Source organism: Leptodactylus fuscus, chromosome 2, assembly GCF_031893055.1.
Source record: "Leptodactylus fuscus isolate aLepFus1 chromosome 2, aLepFus1.hap2, whole genome shotgun sequence".
NCBI classification, from domain to species: Eukaryota; Metazoa; Chordata; class Amphibia; order Anura; family Leptodactylidae; genus Leptodactylus; species Leptodactylus fuscus.
This window is the reverse complement of record NC_134266.1, coordinates 176245501-176261180: the sequence shown is the minus strand read 5'-3', so window position 1 is coordinate 176261180 and position 15680 is coordinate 176245501. Positions and strand designations below refer to the sequence as shown.

The window sequence follows — 15680 nt, the reverse complement described above, 5'->3', positions numbered from 1 at the left end:
CAGCGTGGAAGCCATTGAAATCAATGGGAGGCTTTTTTTCCCATTGCGTTCAATGGGTTCCACGTGGAAAATGGAACTCAATGAAGTCAATGGGAGGCTTTATTTCCACATGGATTCTGCCGCGAGTTATCGCGTCAGAATCAGCGCCAAATTACTCAATGTAAATATCCCCTTAGGGGCTGTTCACACAGCTGAATTTCAAACTGAAATTGAGAGGGACTCTGCCTAAAACTCTGCTCCAAATCCACCTGAAACCAGCCTCAATTGATTTCAACAGGAGGCAAACGGATTCTGGATTCTGCCTGATAACCACTTGGTAAACACCAGTCTGAAAAAAAAATAATAAGACACAAAACATCACAAACAGACTTAAAGAAAAAGTGCCTTGTTTATTTAAATTACAACACAAGGTTGTATGACTTGCTCAACAAATCCCGTTGGTCTCACAGGATTTTACAAGGAGCATGTAAAATTAACTTTTTTTTAAGCTTTTTTTTTTTCTTTTTAAAAAATGCACAATAAAGAACTTAAAGTACAGGGAAAAGCGCTGAGCAGCCCATACTGAGCATTCACAGTGCTCTTGGCTGTATTTAGCTTTTGTTCATGAGTTAATACAAAAACAGCTTGCGTTTAAATGGCCAATGCACTTATAGCATGGTCTGCTATGTATGCACGTGCATCTACCTTTTATTAGAAACATAATACTTGGGAAGAAAATGAACTTAAAATTCTCATAAGTCACTTCAGGGCAAGGATACGTTTGGACAGGGGGCTGCTTTGTGGCACATGTGCAAAATAAATAAATGATATAGTGGTGGCAATTTTTACCCGTTCTATTTCCTAATGTTCTGTTAACCTGACATTCTCTTTATAAATTTGTCAAAGTGTATGTTCTTCTATGAGAAGAATATGAAGAACATAAATGCTTTTGGGGATTAAAATAAAAGACTGAGTGGGAAATGCTGCACAAGACTAATCTGGGGCATAAAAATAAATAAAAAGCAGCCAAGAGCAGACAACAGAGAGAAAAATGGGGGGGGGCGCAGTCTTCAAAAATAACTGGCAGAATCTGAAGCAGTAACACTCCTAACATCGCAGTTATGTTCCAGGTTGTTGGTTAGTTCTCAGTTGGGTAGTGGGAATTGGACCAAGGATCTGAACTTCTTCTTCCAATTGTGGGGCTCCAGATTTTCCAGGGGTCGTATGTTTGTCCTGGCAAATTTTCAGAGCTGTGGGATGCTGATGTTGAGCTGGATGTGGGACATGTGCTTTCACCACCGATTAAATCAATTCCAGGTAATGGGTTTGCTGGAGTGGTATATGGAAGGGTGGTGCTTGGATTACTGGACCATATGGAACTGCTGAATGGGATTGTTGGAGACCACAGGCTACCAGAGTTTCCAAGAATGGACTGCAAAGAGACAATAAATCAAAAACGTAAGTCAACAGCTAAATTTTAGAAAAATAGGTGAGATCTGAATTCACATTAGGTTTTCAAGTCAGAACAACACCTGATGTATTGTTTGGAATTCTCAGTAGTACAGCCATCAAGTATTTATCACTCAGCATAAAATGGCCATACTTATTTGCACAGAATTATTTTTGAGACACACAAATAAGTGGGCCTTTAATACAGGTCTCTTTTAAATAGGATCAACTCCACAAATTCAAGTGGTTTTTTGGGAATTTTTTCTCTAATGCCCACCGTTCCTGAACAACAAGTGCAGTTAGTTTTGGTGTCTAATGTGCTATTTAAGCTCTATATTGTCAGAAGGGTGGTGTCAGGCAAAGAGGCATGATTCTCCAATTAGAGGCAGCCAGTGCCATAGCTCAGAATCACATCCTTTGTCCGGTCCTGTCTGACACCACCCTCCCGGAGTACAGAGACAAAATAGTATTTCATGCACCAAAACGAACAGCATTGATTGATTGGGAACAGTGAGGGCTACAAAAAAATTCCAACTGTGCCAGTGGTGCAGCAGCTATCAACAAATGCTAAGAACTAGAGGTGTAGGAGGTGGTGAAAAGTTCTCTTTAACCCCTTAGCGACCCTTGACGTAACTGTACGTCATGGGTCGCATGGGGATGTATGGAGCGAGCTCACATGCTGAGCTCGCTCCATACACGGCAGATGCCGGCTGTATCATACAGCCAGGACCTGCCAATAACAGCAGCGGTCGGTGCCCGAGCCGATCGCTGCTGTTAACCCTTTACACACTGCGGTCAAACGCGACCGCAGCGTGTAAACAGCGCAGGCGGCATGGGCGCCGCCATGTTTCCCCGATCGCCGCCCTCCTGAACGTCACATGAGGGCGGTGATCGGTTGCTATGACAGCCGGAAGCCTATTGAAGGCTTCCAGGCTTGTCTCTGCACGAGATCTTTTAGACGATGCCAGAGGCATCGTCTAATAGAAGTGCTGCGATTTTCCTAATCACTGCAATACTGTAGTATTGCAGTGAATAGTATGGGCGATCAGACCCCCTAGGTTTCAAGGTACCTAAGGGGTCTGATCATAAATGTAACAGAAGAAAAAAAAAAGTTTTTAAAAGTATTAAAAAAATAAAAAAAATATAAAAGTTCAAATCACCCCCCTTTCCCTAGATTAGCTATAAAAGTAATTAAAGAACATTAAAACATAAACATATTAGGTATCCCCGCGCTCCAAAATGCCCGAACTATTAGAATATTAAAACATTTATCCCGTACTGCGAACAACGTAGCGGCAAAAAAAATAAAAACAGCCAAAAAGCGTTTTTTTCAACACTTTGCCTCTTATAAAAAATTGAATAAAAAGTGATCAAACCATCAGATCTTTCCCCAAATGGTATCAATAGAAACGTCATCTTGTCCCGCATAAAAAGACAGCACAACCAGCTCCATACATGGAAATATGAAAAAGTTACAGGTGTTAGAACATGATGACACAAATTTTTTTTTCTATTTTGCAAAGTTTATCATTTTTTTAAAAGTATCAAAACATTTCAAATACTATATAAATTTGGTATCACCGCGTTCGTACTGACACGTAGAACACAGGTAACATGTCATTTGTACCAAACAGTGAACGCTGTAAAAATTAAACCCATAAGAAAATGGCACAAATGCATTTTTTCTCCAATTGCACCTCATTCTGAATTTTTTTCCAGCTTCCCAGTACATTGCACAGCATATTGAATGGTGCCATTACAAAGTACAATTTGTCCCGCAAACAATAAGCCATCATGTGACTCTGTGAACTGAAAAATGAAAAAGTTATGGCTCTTGAAATGTGAGGAGGGAAAAACGAAAATGCGAAACCAAAAAATGGCCTGGTCCTTAAGGGGTTAATAGCTGTGATAAATAGCAGAATGTCAGTAATGTGATGCACAATTTTCATACTTCTATATTAAAAAATATTTCATGGACCACTGGTTCAATCATATGTAAAAACATTAGACTTCATCTAAAGCCTACGTTCTTAACCTGCAAATGTCTGAGGCAACTCACAATGCCCTTACTCTTAGGGGGCGTTCACACTACCGTTGGTGTCCGATTGCAGTGTCCGTTGCTACTGTCCGTTCAAGATTTTAGCAACGGACACTAGTTGTGTCCGCTACAATTTCCAGTCATTTCAATGGGATTTCATCTGTTGTCAGTTTGTGTCCATTTGTGTCCTTAAGGGTCCGTTAACAACCATGTCCGTTTTTTCAAGCAAACAGAGAAATCACACATGCAGGATTTTTCTGTCCGTTTGAAAAAACGGACAGAAAGTGTCCGTTTTTTATTTAACATTGAGGTCTATGGGCCACGGACATATAACGGACAGTAACTGATGGCCATCAGTTACAGTCCGTTATTTTCTGTCCGTTTATTTTCTGCACATGCTCAGAAAGCATAAACAGCAAAAAGAAAAAAACGGACAGTATAAAAAACGGACACTAACTGATGCTGATACTAATGTGTCCATTAAATGGATCAGTTAAAAAAACGGACACATTATCAGTTAGCATCAGTTAGTGTCCGTTATGATAGGTGTCCGTTTTTTTTCTTTTAAACGGACACCTTCATAACGGACACCAACGGTAGTGTGAACGCCCCCTTAGCTGTTAATGTGCAGTACAATGTGTGACTATAGAATTGGTTACCTGTATTTATTTTTAGAATATTTAAAACTTAAAACCTGGTTTTAAAAAAAAAAAAAAAAAAAAAAAAAAAAAAAGGAACAAGGGGATCCAAATTTTACATATATCAAACTACAGTAGTTCCTATGCTGTTATAAGCAAGGGAATTTATGATAGCAGCTGCCTACATCTCTCCAGGCTGTAGGCAGGCTTTATAAAGTGTACATAAGCCACCATCTGTGGAATGACAGAAACCTTGTGACTGAAACTGAAGAGGAGTCACAGCATTAGCGTAGTATACAGCATGTCATGAGGCTGGCAGGACATGAGAAATCTGATCTCTAGTGAGAGATGCGCTACATGTTCACCTGTCTGTATGTAATGATTTAATGCAACATCTGAAGACAACATCCCTTTTATATTTACACAGATTTTCACTTTTTCTAAGCAACATATTGGCAAAGTAGTCCCAGCATTTATGTTTTCATATCTTGAGTTTCCAAGTTTCTAATTTTATCATTTTACATTTGTAGATACAAACCCAATGCAAGCAAGTACATTTACAGGAACTTTCAAGAAGTGCTAGTTTATGTAAGTTGGACGAGACATCAAGAGTAAAAACGATAGCACAACTCAGCAGATTCAATGTTCATGTGCCTGCCCCTATACACGTGCAGACAACACATCTCACATCCCAGCTGACATGTTATGAATCCTGTCTGCAGGTAAATAGTGGTTGGCTTTCTGCATTTAGTCAACTCAAAGGCAACGTGTCAACAGAAAAATATGTTTCTCTACTTGATTGTAACAAAAGTGCCATGTTTTGTATGGAGCTAACTTGAGACAATGGCCTGAAGATGGTTACACGGACTTCATACTCACAGATGTAACGTGGGTCGGAGATCCAGTGCTGGTAGGCCATGTAGGTACAGCATCTGTAGCAGGAGGATCCCAGATTGAGGATGTGGATTCAAAATCTGTCCATTTCTTTTGAGATTCTTGAGCATATGTGTTTCGTGGAAAAGAAAGTTTGCTAAAAACTTCTGTGGCAAGGAGAGAAGGAAAGCATGTATGAGAAAAAAAAGTATCCATAGTGACCCAATCAAAGTAGGTGTAAATGTTGCAGTCACGATTTTATTCCCCTTTTAATTTTATAGCATGTTCTATATGCTACAAAAAAAATGTACATAGCTTACAACAGTGAACTCCCCAAACGAATCTACAGTATGTAAATGACTGCATGCAAATACAAGGGAGAATTAGTCCAGCAATCACATGAAAATAAAAGCAAGTATTACTTTTAGAACAAACTACTAAGAGCATTATCCAACTGGCAGCTTACAAGACACCTTAAAAGATATATATTTATACAGTTTATAAAAGTCTACCATCCTAATAGAATATGCCCACCCAAAATATTTCAATTGGCAGAAAAATCTGAGATTTAGTAAATCTGTTCACACTTGAATTATTTATTTTTCTTCTAGGGTTTCACTTTTCTATCCCGAAAACTGGATCTGCCCACAGCATTTATGTTACCTGTAAAAGTGGCAGCTGTGGTGCCAGTATAAACAGCTATTTTTGGCAAACTATAATGTATGTAATGTTAAGAGCTTCTACTGACTAATTGTCTGATAAAATATTTCAATGAGTTGCAGCAACTATGACGCACTAAAATGGTGTAAATACCTCCTGTTAAATTGAAGGAATTGCTTGGTCCAAAAGCAGAGAATGAGTTGAGCGCAACATAATCCGGGCTGTTGGGGCTGCTGACGGGGCTCCACAAGCCAGAACTAAGGAAATAAGTGTACAATGAGCATTCTCACAGTATAAAATCTTAGAATTACACTAAAACGCCACAATATGACAACCTGCATCACAACACGTTAATAACGGAAACTATAACAGACAGAACAGCTGTAGTCTGGGTATAAGTGTGTCTGACCAGAAGACAGATTGCAGAACGTTCTACATATATTATAGTAAAAGTGTGTATTCCCCATGAATTCGGATGAATCTTTTCTTAACTCTCTGCACTGTGTCATCCCTGGCTATGATTTAGGCTAGGGCTACACCGTGATTTTGGCTGTGATACCTGTCATACAACCAACTATCACCATTTCCCTCTGCAATATTACAAGTAATGTAAGTGAATTGCATCTGTGTCATAAACAAATTTGAGCACTATACAATATACACTGTACAATATTTTGTGACTTAGTCTTGTACTAACCTCACACTCGCTTACATTTGTTAAGATGTTGTAGGAAGACATGGAAATCTTTCATCACACCCAAGGGCGTCAAGTCCGAAAATGTTATATAGTCACAGTCTATACTGTCAACTATTCCTCGTGTCAATAGGGTGTGCCCCAACACAATCTGACACTTGCAATATAGCTTAGACATGCCAAGCTATATAGGGACATATATAAACTGTCATATTCTTTCATTAGAGCTAATCCATATATAACCTTCTGGACGTCATAATGAAGGAACAGATTTAAAATAGAAAAACACCAAATTGATCAGGGACACAGCGGCAAATCAAATGATGTATAACATTTAGGAATTTGGACTGGGCCACAGGAACCTCTTTAAAGAGAAGTTATCAATGGGAGTGCCAACCATCACCAGTCTACCCACTATCTGCCTGGCTGCAGTGAGGTGGAGTGCATGAAAGGTCCTTATCAGTTTGTGCCAGCTGCAGCGCTGCACCTCCCATGAGGCGACTGCTTCAGGCGGTGCTATGCCAGGGCCCCAGGGAGGGCGGTATTTTTGCTTACCTAAGCCAGTCCAGGACTTAGCACCGAGCAGTAGATTGGGGAGGCCGGTGGAGCAGCGCTGCTCCAGTGTCCTCTCCCTTCCTGCTCTCTGCCTGCGAACGCCACTAAGCCCCGTCCCCTTTGTTTCGCCCCACCCCCTTCGCTCCGCCACGCTCCCTCCGCTCTGCCCCCTCCTCCTGGGAGGGGGGGGGCGGCTTTCTGTCATTCGCCTCGGGCGGCGAAAAGGGCAGGTTCACCCCTGGCCAGCTGAGAGAAAAATCTAAAACCTACATTACCTATCAGAGTTATCGCTGTCAACAGAGATTGTATGTGACATGTTGATGCTGTTAGAAAGGTCACTTTTCACTGCAGATGACTTTGATAATCCACTGCCACCTGGTTTTAAAAAAAGAAAAAGCAAAGAAGGGAACAATTTAGAGGAACATCACCACTGTATTACATGGTATCAAAGTATACCGAATCATATAATCCGTATACTGCTAGGGAAATAATGAGGATACCTGGGTTCTTGTCGTATCCTGCAGCTACAGCTGCAAACGTGGGATTGCCATTCCTTCCGGGTAAAGATGATGCTTTAGTCAGCTTAGGTTTGGTGACGGTAGAATTAATTCTGAACTCACTAGAAAAAAAGATCCTTTGTCATACACATTATTTTTTTAAAAGGCTAATATGTTATTGTGAGGACAAGAGACTCACAGCTATGTATTTTACAATTATGTATTTGGAGAGTTATCTTCGCAGACCCCTCATACACAGTCTTACGTTTGTGTCTGTTAACAAAACCGGATTAGCCTCAGGAATGGGGGATGACAGCTCTGTAATCAAAGCCCTTTGTGGTTCCAGGCATTTGCTCAACCCTAAAGCCTAAGCAATCAGGTTTCAGTGACATTCGTTTTGGTATTTTTTTTTCTTTTATTCCCATTTCATTTTATGTATTATATTATGCTTTTAATTGTATTTGCTTGTCAGCCACTGATATGTATTTCTGTATATGTTAGTGGATAGTACTGACCCACTCGGGTTAATAAATATATAAAATTTATAAAGCTTGTTTCCTATTATGCTATAAGGCCCGGGCACACTACCGGGGCACGAGTGGAAAGTAAGGAAGAAGAGTGATCGCCAGGTGTGCCAAAGTGGCTTTGGTAAGGCGGTATCCTTCACAGTTACTATGGATCATGTAAGTGTCAAGAAAAGCTGTGCTATAAATGCATACACATGGGCATGCAGACATCTATTTTGTGTTTACCGAAAGCAATACTGAAATAATTTTTCACACTATGTCTATTAGGATACATGCATACTCACTCAGTCTTGTTCATGACCAGGTGCATGAAATAGATTTTCATGTACTCAAACTATTAATAAGATTCAGGGATTAGTCTTTATACTTACTGACTGCTTGGGCTGTTAACAATGCTGCTGTAGCTACTTCTTCCCCCATAGCCCAGTGCTGGAGGTGGTGAAGGAGAGGTAGGAGCTGGTGAGGTTTGCCGTTGCTTTAAAAAGTCATCAGCATTGTGGGTCTGGACAGATAGCTTGTAAAGGCTGTCTGCTGCTATAACAGCATTGGAATAGATATGTTATAAACACAATACATTGATATAGTGATTTTCTAATAGACACACTTATCCTCCTTGCTTTTCAACATAATTTGTTAAATGTCACAAGGCAAATGCTTTATGTTAAACAAATAATATATATCTTGTGACAGAACTTTTGGAGGTGATGCTTTTTTAACAGTGTTTGAAACCCAACATGGCATATCATTGTTCTACACCCCTGATCCTGATACCTATCCCCATATTTTCACAAGATGGATGTTGGCTCCCTCATTATCTTATATGTGTAAGTAGAGAATTTGGTTGTATCATTTTTAGTTACTCAGTATCCAGTATCTGATCGTGCATGACTCTACAATATATTGCATTCCTAAAATAGATTAGCAGATTACAGGGATTTCAGCAAGTGTCCATGTAATGGATGGGAAACCATGCATATAAGAGACTTCATGTCATATGAAAACAGCAGCTCAGTGCACTAGAAACAAAAGTCATCTTTACTTTAACGTATAAAAGTTTGTGCCTGGGATAGGATCTGCATGCTTTTTGTAGTGACAGCCATAATTGATGCACCATAATACTGCCAAGTACAGCCAACATGCTATTCATTTATATTCCCATCACAAACATTATGGGATAGATTACGGGATAAATGCATGGCTGCAAAATATATTGAAGTGTGCACATATATTTCATCTCACTTTATAAACCTAGTAAAATGGGTGCAAGATAGCTTTAATAATGTGCTCAAAAAAAAAATGATGGAGGCAAAGCATTATAGATAAACCTCACTGTAAAGTTATTTAAACGCGATGTGAACACTACCATGAAAGTGACAATAGAGGTAGCAGTAACAACACTTTACAATTGGGAGTTCTTTATTCTATTGTAACTGGATGGTGCATACTCACAGCTGCCTGCTTTATGTATTGGCACTGAGTCCCACTCTGGAGGTGGGGAATCTTTCTCTCCTTCTGAGCTGCTGGTATTGCCTAGCTCCTGACCAGTACGGCTAGGAAGAAGCTTCGCCAACATTGACTGCCTGTTCTCCATTAGCTTACTGGTAGTACCTGCACAAAACATTAATAAGCCATGCACTGTGAGACGCTGCTCCATTCCAGACAAATCGCAAAGCTGTTAGCAGCAAAAGATCACAAGCATCCAATAGTGTGAACAAAAATGTGAACTATACCTCTTGTTTTCTGCAGATTTCTTGGTTTTGAACCATTTACTGCGGAGTGCTGAACTGAAATTTTGGAGAAATTCTTATGCTGTTTATTTTCCAGGGGGGTGGTATAGGGCAATTCCAAAGAACTTGAAGATAAGAAGAAAAAAAACAAAAAAAAAAAACACCACTTATTATAAATCAATACTATAATATCAGTTTGTACATAATAATCTAGCCAAATCCAATTTTACATTATGTTTCTATACATGGCTATGCAAGTTATCTGAAGAAAATGCATTGGGAGAGAGGGGGCTTCTCAGTGATTGCCACAATCATCAGCTCATGTAAACGACTGAAGCAAAATCCAACATTTTATGTTTTTATGGGAAATCTCGGTACTTATGTGTTCACTTTTATTTATGAATAATCCTAGAATCTGATATTTTACGTTTTATTGTTAGTCAACAGCTTTAACCAATTCTCTATATCCAGTAATGTCAATAACGGATGCGGCCAATCTGGCTGCCATATTTGCATGTAACATTGCACTCTCCTCGGATCTATACTAGATATACTAATACACTATATTGTGCTTTCTAAACATTGCTCAGTATTAACACATCCACTGTATATAATTAGCGATCCATTCAGAGAACTAGAAATCTGCAAGATAGACATAAGCTTCATATTACAGCTTTCAATCATTAGAAATCCCTTAACTCACCTTGGTTTAACTTCAATTACATTCTCCTTTTTGTTGGGGCTAAGACCTTTCTTGCTCTTGTGTTTTATTTTACTAATTTCGCTTTCTATTTTATCATTGATGGCTTGTTTTCCCTTTGTTTTTTCAGGCTCCTAAACAAATAAAAGAGAAGCAATAAATAAAGGCTGCAAGGGGATGTCAAGACAGACAAGAGCCTAGAAAGTAAAATACTAGACACTAGGTGAAATAGGGTGCATCTTGTGTGCTGGTCAACATTTAGAACCATTTTTAGTAAACCTATAAACTTCATCATCCCAAATATCTCTGAATTACACAAAAGTCAAATTAGAGTGAATGTATCACCAAGTCTTATTGAAACCACATAGTAAGCGATACCATTTTTTTATTTTTTCAACTGTAGATTTTTTTTTTTTATTCTATTGCTTGTACATAGTTATAGGGGCTTCCATCTTGCCCCAGATCCTTTTCTGCTCGGTTATCAGCATTATTGATATGTTTTATATCCTTTTCATGACCATAAGCAGAAACAGTCGGGAGATGAGTCATTGAGGTCTATGGGAAAGGATTCTTGACATGCCCTGTGTAGGGATGAGGAGTTTATAACCTGTGACCTACCGTATATACTCAATTATAAGCCGACCCGAATATAAGCCGACCCCCCTAATTTTACCACAAAAAACTGGGAAAACTTATTGACTCGAGTATAAGCCTAGGGGGGAAATGCAGCAGCTACTGGAAAATTTCAAAAATTAAAATGGTCAGAGATTTTGGGTTCAGTAGATGCTGGGTACTGGGAAAGGGTGTTTTGATTGTCTGTCTGCCCCTTCCCTGAGATTGAGGACTGGGTTTTTTCTTCCCCCCACTTGGAATTCAGCCTGGCTGAATATAGGGTATCTGCAGTGCTCCTATTAACCCCTTCCCGAAGGAACAGGAGCACTGCAGATACCCTATATTCAGTAGACCGAGCACTTTCAGACACAGGGATACCTAATGTGTATGTGTTTCACAGTCATTTTCTACTGAAAGGAATGATTTAGAAATTTTTTTTTATTTTTTTTTTTTTAAAATCTTCGTTGTTTTTTTTTTGCACTATTTTATGGGAGATTCTATACATTAATATTGTGGCTGGTCATAGAAATATATTTTCTGATATACCATCATAAATATTTTTCTCCATTTCGCTGGCAAACAACAAGAGACTTGGGACGATACCTCTTTGAGAAGTGGCTCAGTATCAGGATTGGAAGTTTCAGTGGTGGTAGAAGAGCTGTCATCATCTGCAAGAGAGTCCTTTAGATCATCTTCATGTGTTTTGGCTTTTCCTCGTCTTTCTTTCTCTTCCTGTTTCTTCTGAAATTTCACTTTGTGCTGAAGAGCTTTGCCTTTCCCTAGAGAATAAAATGAAGAGTTTCAATCCAGTAAACTGTCTAAAAGTAGTCCAAATATAGTTGTATTAAAGCTATATTAAATACTATATGACGTTAAGCTGTGCTGATGTCAGTCAGCACCCAGCAAACCTGGAAAAGTGCTCACTGGGCTTTATTCTTCAGAGTCCATGGCTGGAGACTCCCCATTTATTTGGGGCTAATCAGAAGCAGAAAGCCTATTCTCTGCATCAGCATTCTGCAACCTTGAACCACCTGCAGAAAATGAAGAAGAATCCGAGGTGGATGTCCGCCTCAAATTCCTCTTCAGTTTAAGATTTCTGAACAGAGCCTAAAGTTTAGAACTGTATATAAGTGTAATAGGGAGGCAGTATATCTCTACTTTTCATATTCTGTATTACAGTACATTCTAATAGGACTGCTTCAGCAAAAAAACAAAAAAACAAACAACCCAAAACACAAGTTCAGGTGTCAAAGGACCACACTAACCTGGGTTCACATTTGTTGATATTCGAGTCTGTCGCAGATGTGAACCCAGCTATACTGTGAAACTAGAACCCATGATGCCACTCAAGTTTTGTAGCATTAAAATTGAGGGAAAATATTTAACAATGTGACTATATTTGAAATCTACTAATATATTTCTAAATATTGCTACTACAGTGTTTCTCCGAAAGTAAGACAGGGTCAGGGACAGGTAATTTGATTAATCATCCACATCAATCTACAAACTGGAATATGGTTAGGCTCATTGGAATACCACTTTAACCTCTAATATATTTTTTTCATTTGGCTTTAAAAAATGTCATTTCTAACGACATAAAATCTCTTCAAGTTACCTTTATTTTTTGCTGCGGGAGATGGAGGTTGTTCAGAAAACACGTCTGATGGAGGAGGTTCAGAATTCTCAAAATCTTTATCCATTACTTCTATGAGATTAGTTATATCGGAGTCATCTGAACTGTGCCTACTATTACTACCACCACTTCCAAAGTACTCTGGGTGAGAAGTGTTACAGTGCCCTGTTCGGGATATATCTGCTGGTTGCTCTGGCTGTGTCTGAGGCACTGTTGGTGGTTGTGTTGGCACAAGCTGCTCCTGTAAGCTGGGTCCTTGTGGTGGTGGAAAATTGGGTTTTGTTCCTCGGGAACGTCTTGTTAAAGATGAACTGTGAGTAGCAGAGTCTGTGGTTGGAGAAGAAGCTTTGCTAGATGTCTGTGTTGTAGACACTTGTGTAGACATTCTGTTGGATACACTGGATGATTTTGCTCGAACTGCTTCTACATCAGATGCATTCTTGTGTACACTGGCTGCTGGGTTGCTCTGCTTGTGGTTACTGGTGGTTCTGGAGCCTGAATTCCCACCATATATACCTCTGTTAGCGCTACTGTTTGAGTCACTTCCAGAAGAGTTAAAGCTAAAAACAGAAATAAGCACAATGTTCATTCACTAGATTCATCTCTCTTTTTACCTCTTCCTCTCTGTCTCTTGTTATATATCATACATCATGATGCTAGATGGATAAGAATTTTTTTTGTCCTACAATATACAACCACCATAAACAGCGCCAAACCCAGATTAAAATTGCATATAAGAGCAAAGCAAAATAAATAATTGTTTACGAGCTGAGATATACTATCTAATATTATATATTAGTTAAACAGATGTGTTAATCTTTAACCCCTTAGCGACCTTTGAAGTAATATTACCTCATGGGAGCTAGGTACTTAACGACCCTTGAGGTAATAGTACGTCATGGGTATAAACAGTCCCCGCTTCTCAGTGCGGGCGTAAATGGAGCACGTTAGCTGTCAATCATCCTAAACACAGAGTAACGGTTAACAGCCATGTAACATTAGGATGACAGAGAAAAAAACACTTACTTGTTTTCTGTTGATATGCCAACTATCCTCCTGAGATCAAAAGGTCGGCCCAACTGAAAAGGAGGATTTGATGCCTCAAAAGAGAGTCGCCTTCTGAACGGCTCCCATATTCCTTGAGCTTCTAAGTAGGCTGTTCCAATAACCAAAAGAAACAGCAAACTAATTTGAAGGAAAACATAAGAGAAACAGATTTTAATCCACAATTTTTTTTTTTTTTTTTAAAGACTACAAACATGTTTCAGTGTGCTTACACTTTTCAATATACAGATACTGTAAGTCCAGAAATATTTGGACAGCGACAAGTTAGCTGTTTACTAAAACCTATTCAAGATATTTTTCTACAATATGGATGGGATTTGCTAGCCCCAAGTTGCAGGGACTGTAAAATGGTGCGTTTTTTGCTGCAGCATTTCTGACACGGCCAAACAGAAGCATTTACGCCACATGAGAAGTTTTTAGAAGTTTTTTTTTTTTTTTTTGAGGCTTGGAATGGGTCATTACCCAAAGCACACCACATCCTCTGTAAAACATGGAGGAGGCAGTGTGATGGCACGGGCTTCCAATGGCAGGGGGTGACTAGTGTTTACTGATGTGACAGAAGACAGAAGCAGCCGATGAATTCTGAAGTGTGCAAGGATATACTTTCTATTCAGATTCACCCAAATGCAGCATGTTTGATTGGACACCACTTCACAGTACAGATGGACAATGTCCCAAGACATACTGCAAAAGCAGCACAGGAGATTTTTAAGGCAAAGGAGTGGAATATTCTGCAATGGCTCAGTTAGTCACTAGATCTCAACCCAATTGAGCATGCTTTTCACTTGCTTAAGACAAAACGACCCACAAACAACAACTGAAGACAGCTGCAGTAAAGGGCTAGCAAAGCATCCCATGAGAGGAAACATTAACATTGAACATGAACATTTTACTTATGGTAATTTTAATTTGTCCAATTACTTTTGAACCCATGAATTGAGCAAACCTTGATTTATTAAAATAAATAAATAAAAATACTGCCACTAAGAAACGCAAAATAGTTTAAGGAGTAAAGGTGGAAGCACAGAGGGGCTTTAAAGCTGAAGATGAGGACTTCCTCTGAGCCTCTTCTTAGTATCTGCTCTCAGCGTCACTATGCAAAGCAATGCAATGCAACCTTAAGGCCTTAGGCACACACTCTGTGGAAAACAGCCATGTGACAGCTGTTTTAAAAACCATGAAAGCTTATGGGTGATATTCAAGTGGTTTTTTTTTTTTTTTTTTTTTTTTTAAATTGCAGGATACGGAAAAAAAAACTGACTTCCTATAAGTGACGATTTTGATGGCACATGAAAGCCAGAATAGTTGTGTGAATAAGGCCTAAGGGCCCGTTAGCACAGGCACAGAGGGGGAGGTGCTTAATCCATGTCATAATCCGCCCCCTCACAATGGTGGTCTATGGAGACCGCCAGGCTTCTTTTTCAGCGAGAGACATGTTGCCACTCACAGAAAAAAAAAGCGACATGACCTTTCTTGAGGCAGATTCCGCCTCAAGAAGTCAATAGAAGTGAGGTGGAAACTGCGTTGTGTTTTTTTGCCAAAAACTGTTGCGGTTTTTGGCGTGGTTATTTGCAAAAACCGCAACATGGGTTTTTTTATGGTCCCTTCACTGTCCAGGAGGGAAAAACCACCTGCCGTTTTCTGAAACGGTTTTCCAGAAAATGCTCCAAAAAACGCCTCAAGGTCCAAAAACCGCTTCCTAATTAGGAAGCGTTTTTTTTCCGGACCAAATTACGCCACATGTAATTCGCGTGTGAACTTAGCCTAACAGTGCAAGTTGAAGAGTTTCTAGTTCAACAATATAGATGAAATAAAAATAATGAAATTTCTCTTAAATACCTCATAATTCCTGAGATAACGACATACAGCGCCAACTCCCAATTGGGCCGGGGAAGTGCTTCTGCACATGAGGCCAGCATGTGGTAAGGAAGCGATGCATTCAGTATAAAAACAAATTCAGAACCTCCTGTTGTAACAATCTTTAGTTCACGAATCACTCGTGAGGAGGTGAAATCTGGTGTAAACCTGCAGGA

The 15680-nt window shown here is 39.4% G+C and overlaps 1 protein-coding gene across 5 annotated transcripts in view; it reads right to left on the bottom strand.

Moving 5' to 3' along the window:
- Positions 1–368: 368 nt before the first annotated feature.
- TMEM131 (transmembrane protein 131) overlaps positions 369–15680 on the bottom strand; it is a 121498-nt gene continuing 106186 nt past the window's right edge. For 2 of the 5 annotated variants that reach the window (XM_075265169.1, XM_075265173.1), the window contains 13 exons: positions 15487–15672; positions 13609–13767; positions 12565–13142; positions 11553–11728; positions 10341–10471; positions 9641–9762; positions 9360–9518; positions 8282–8444; positions 7387–7505; positions 7162–7261; positions 5791–5894; positions 4984–5144; positions 369–1411 (listed from right to left, as the gene is read on the bottom strand). In XM_075265169.1, the coding sequence (XP_075121270.1) occupies positions 1118–1411; positions 4984–5144; positions 5791–5894; positions 7162–7261; positions 7387–7505; positions 8282–8444; positions 9360–9518; positions 9641–9762; positions 10341–10471; positions 11553–11728; positions 12565–13142; positions 13609–13767; positions 15487–15672 (2452 nt within the window). In that variant the 3' untranslated portion in view covers positions 369–1117. The remainder of the gene's footprint in view (positions 1412–4983; positions 5145–5790; positions 5895–7161; positions 7262–7386; positions 7506–8281; positions 8445–9359; positions 9519–9640; positions 9763–10340; positions 10472–11552; positions 11729–12564; positions 13143–13608; positions 13768–15486; positions 15673–15680) is intronic. The other 3 variants (XM_075265170.1, XM_075265171.1, XM_075265172.1) reach the window with 3 other exon arrangements.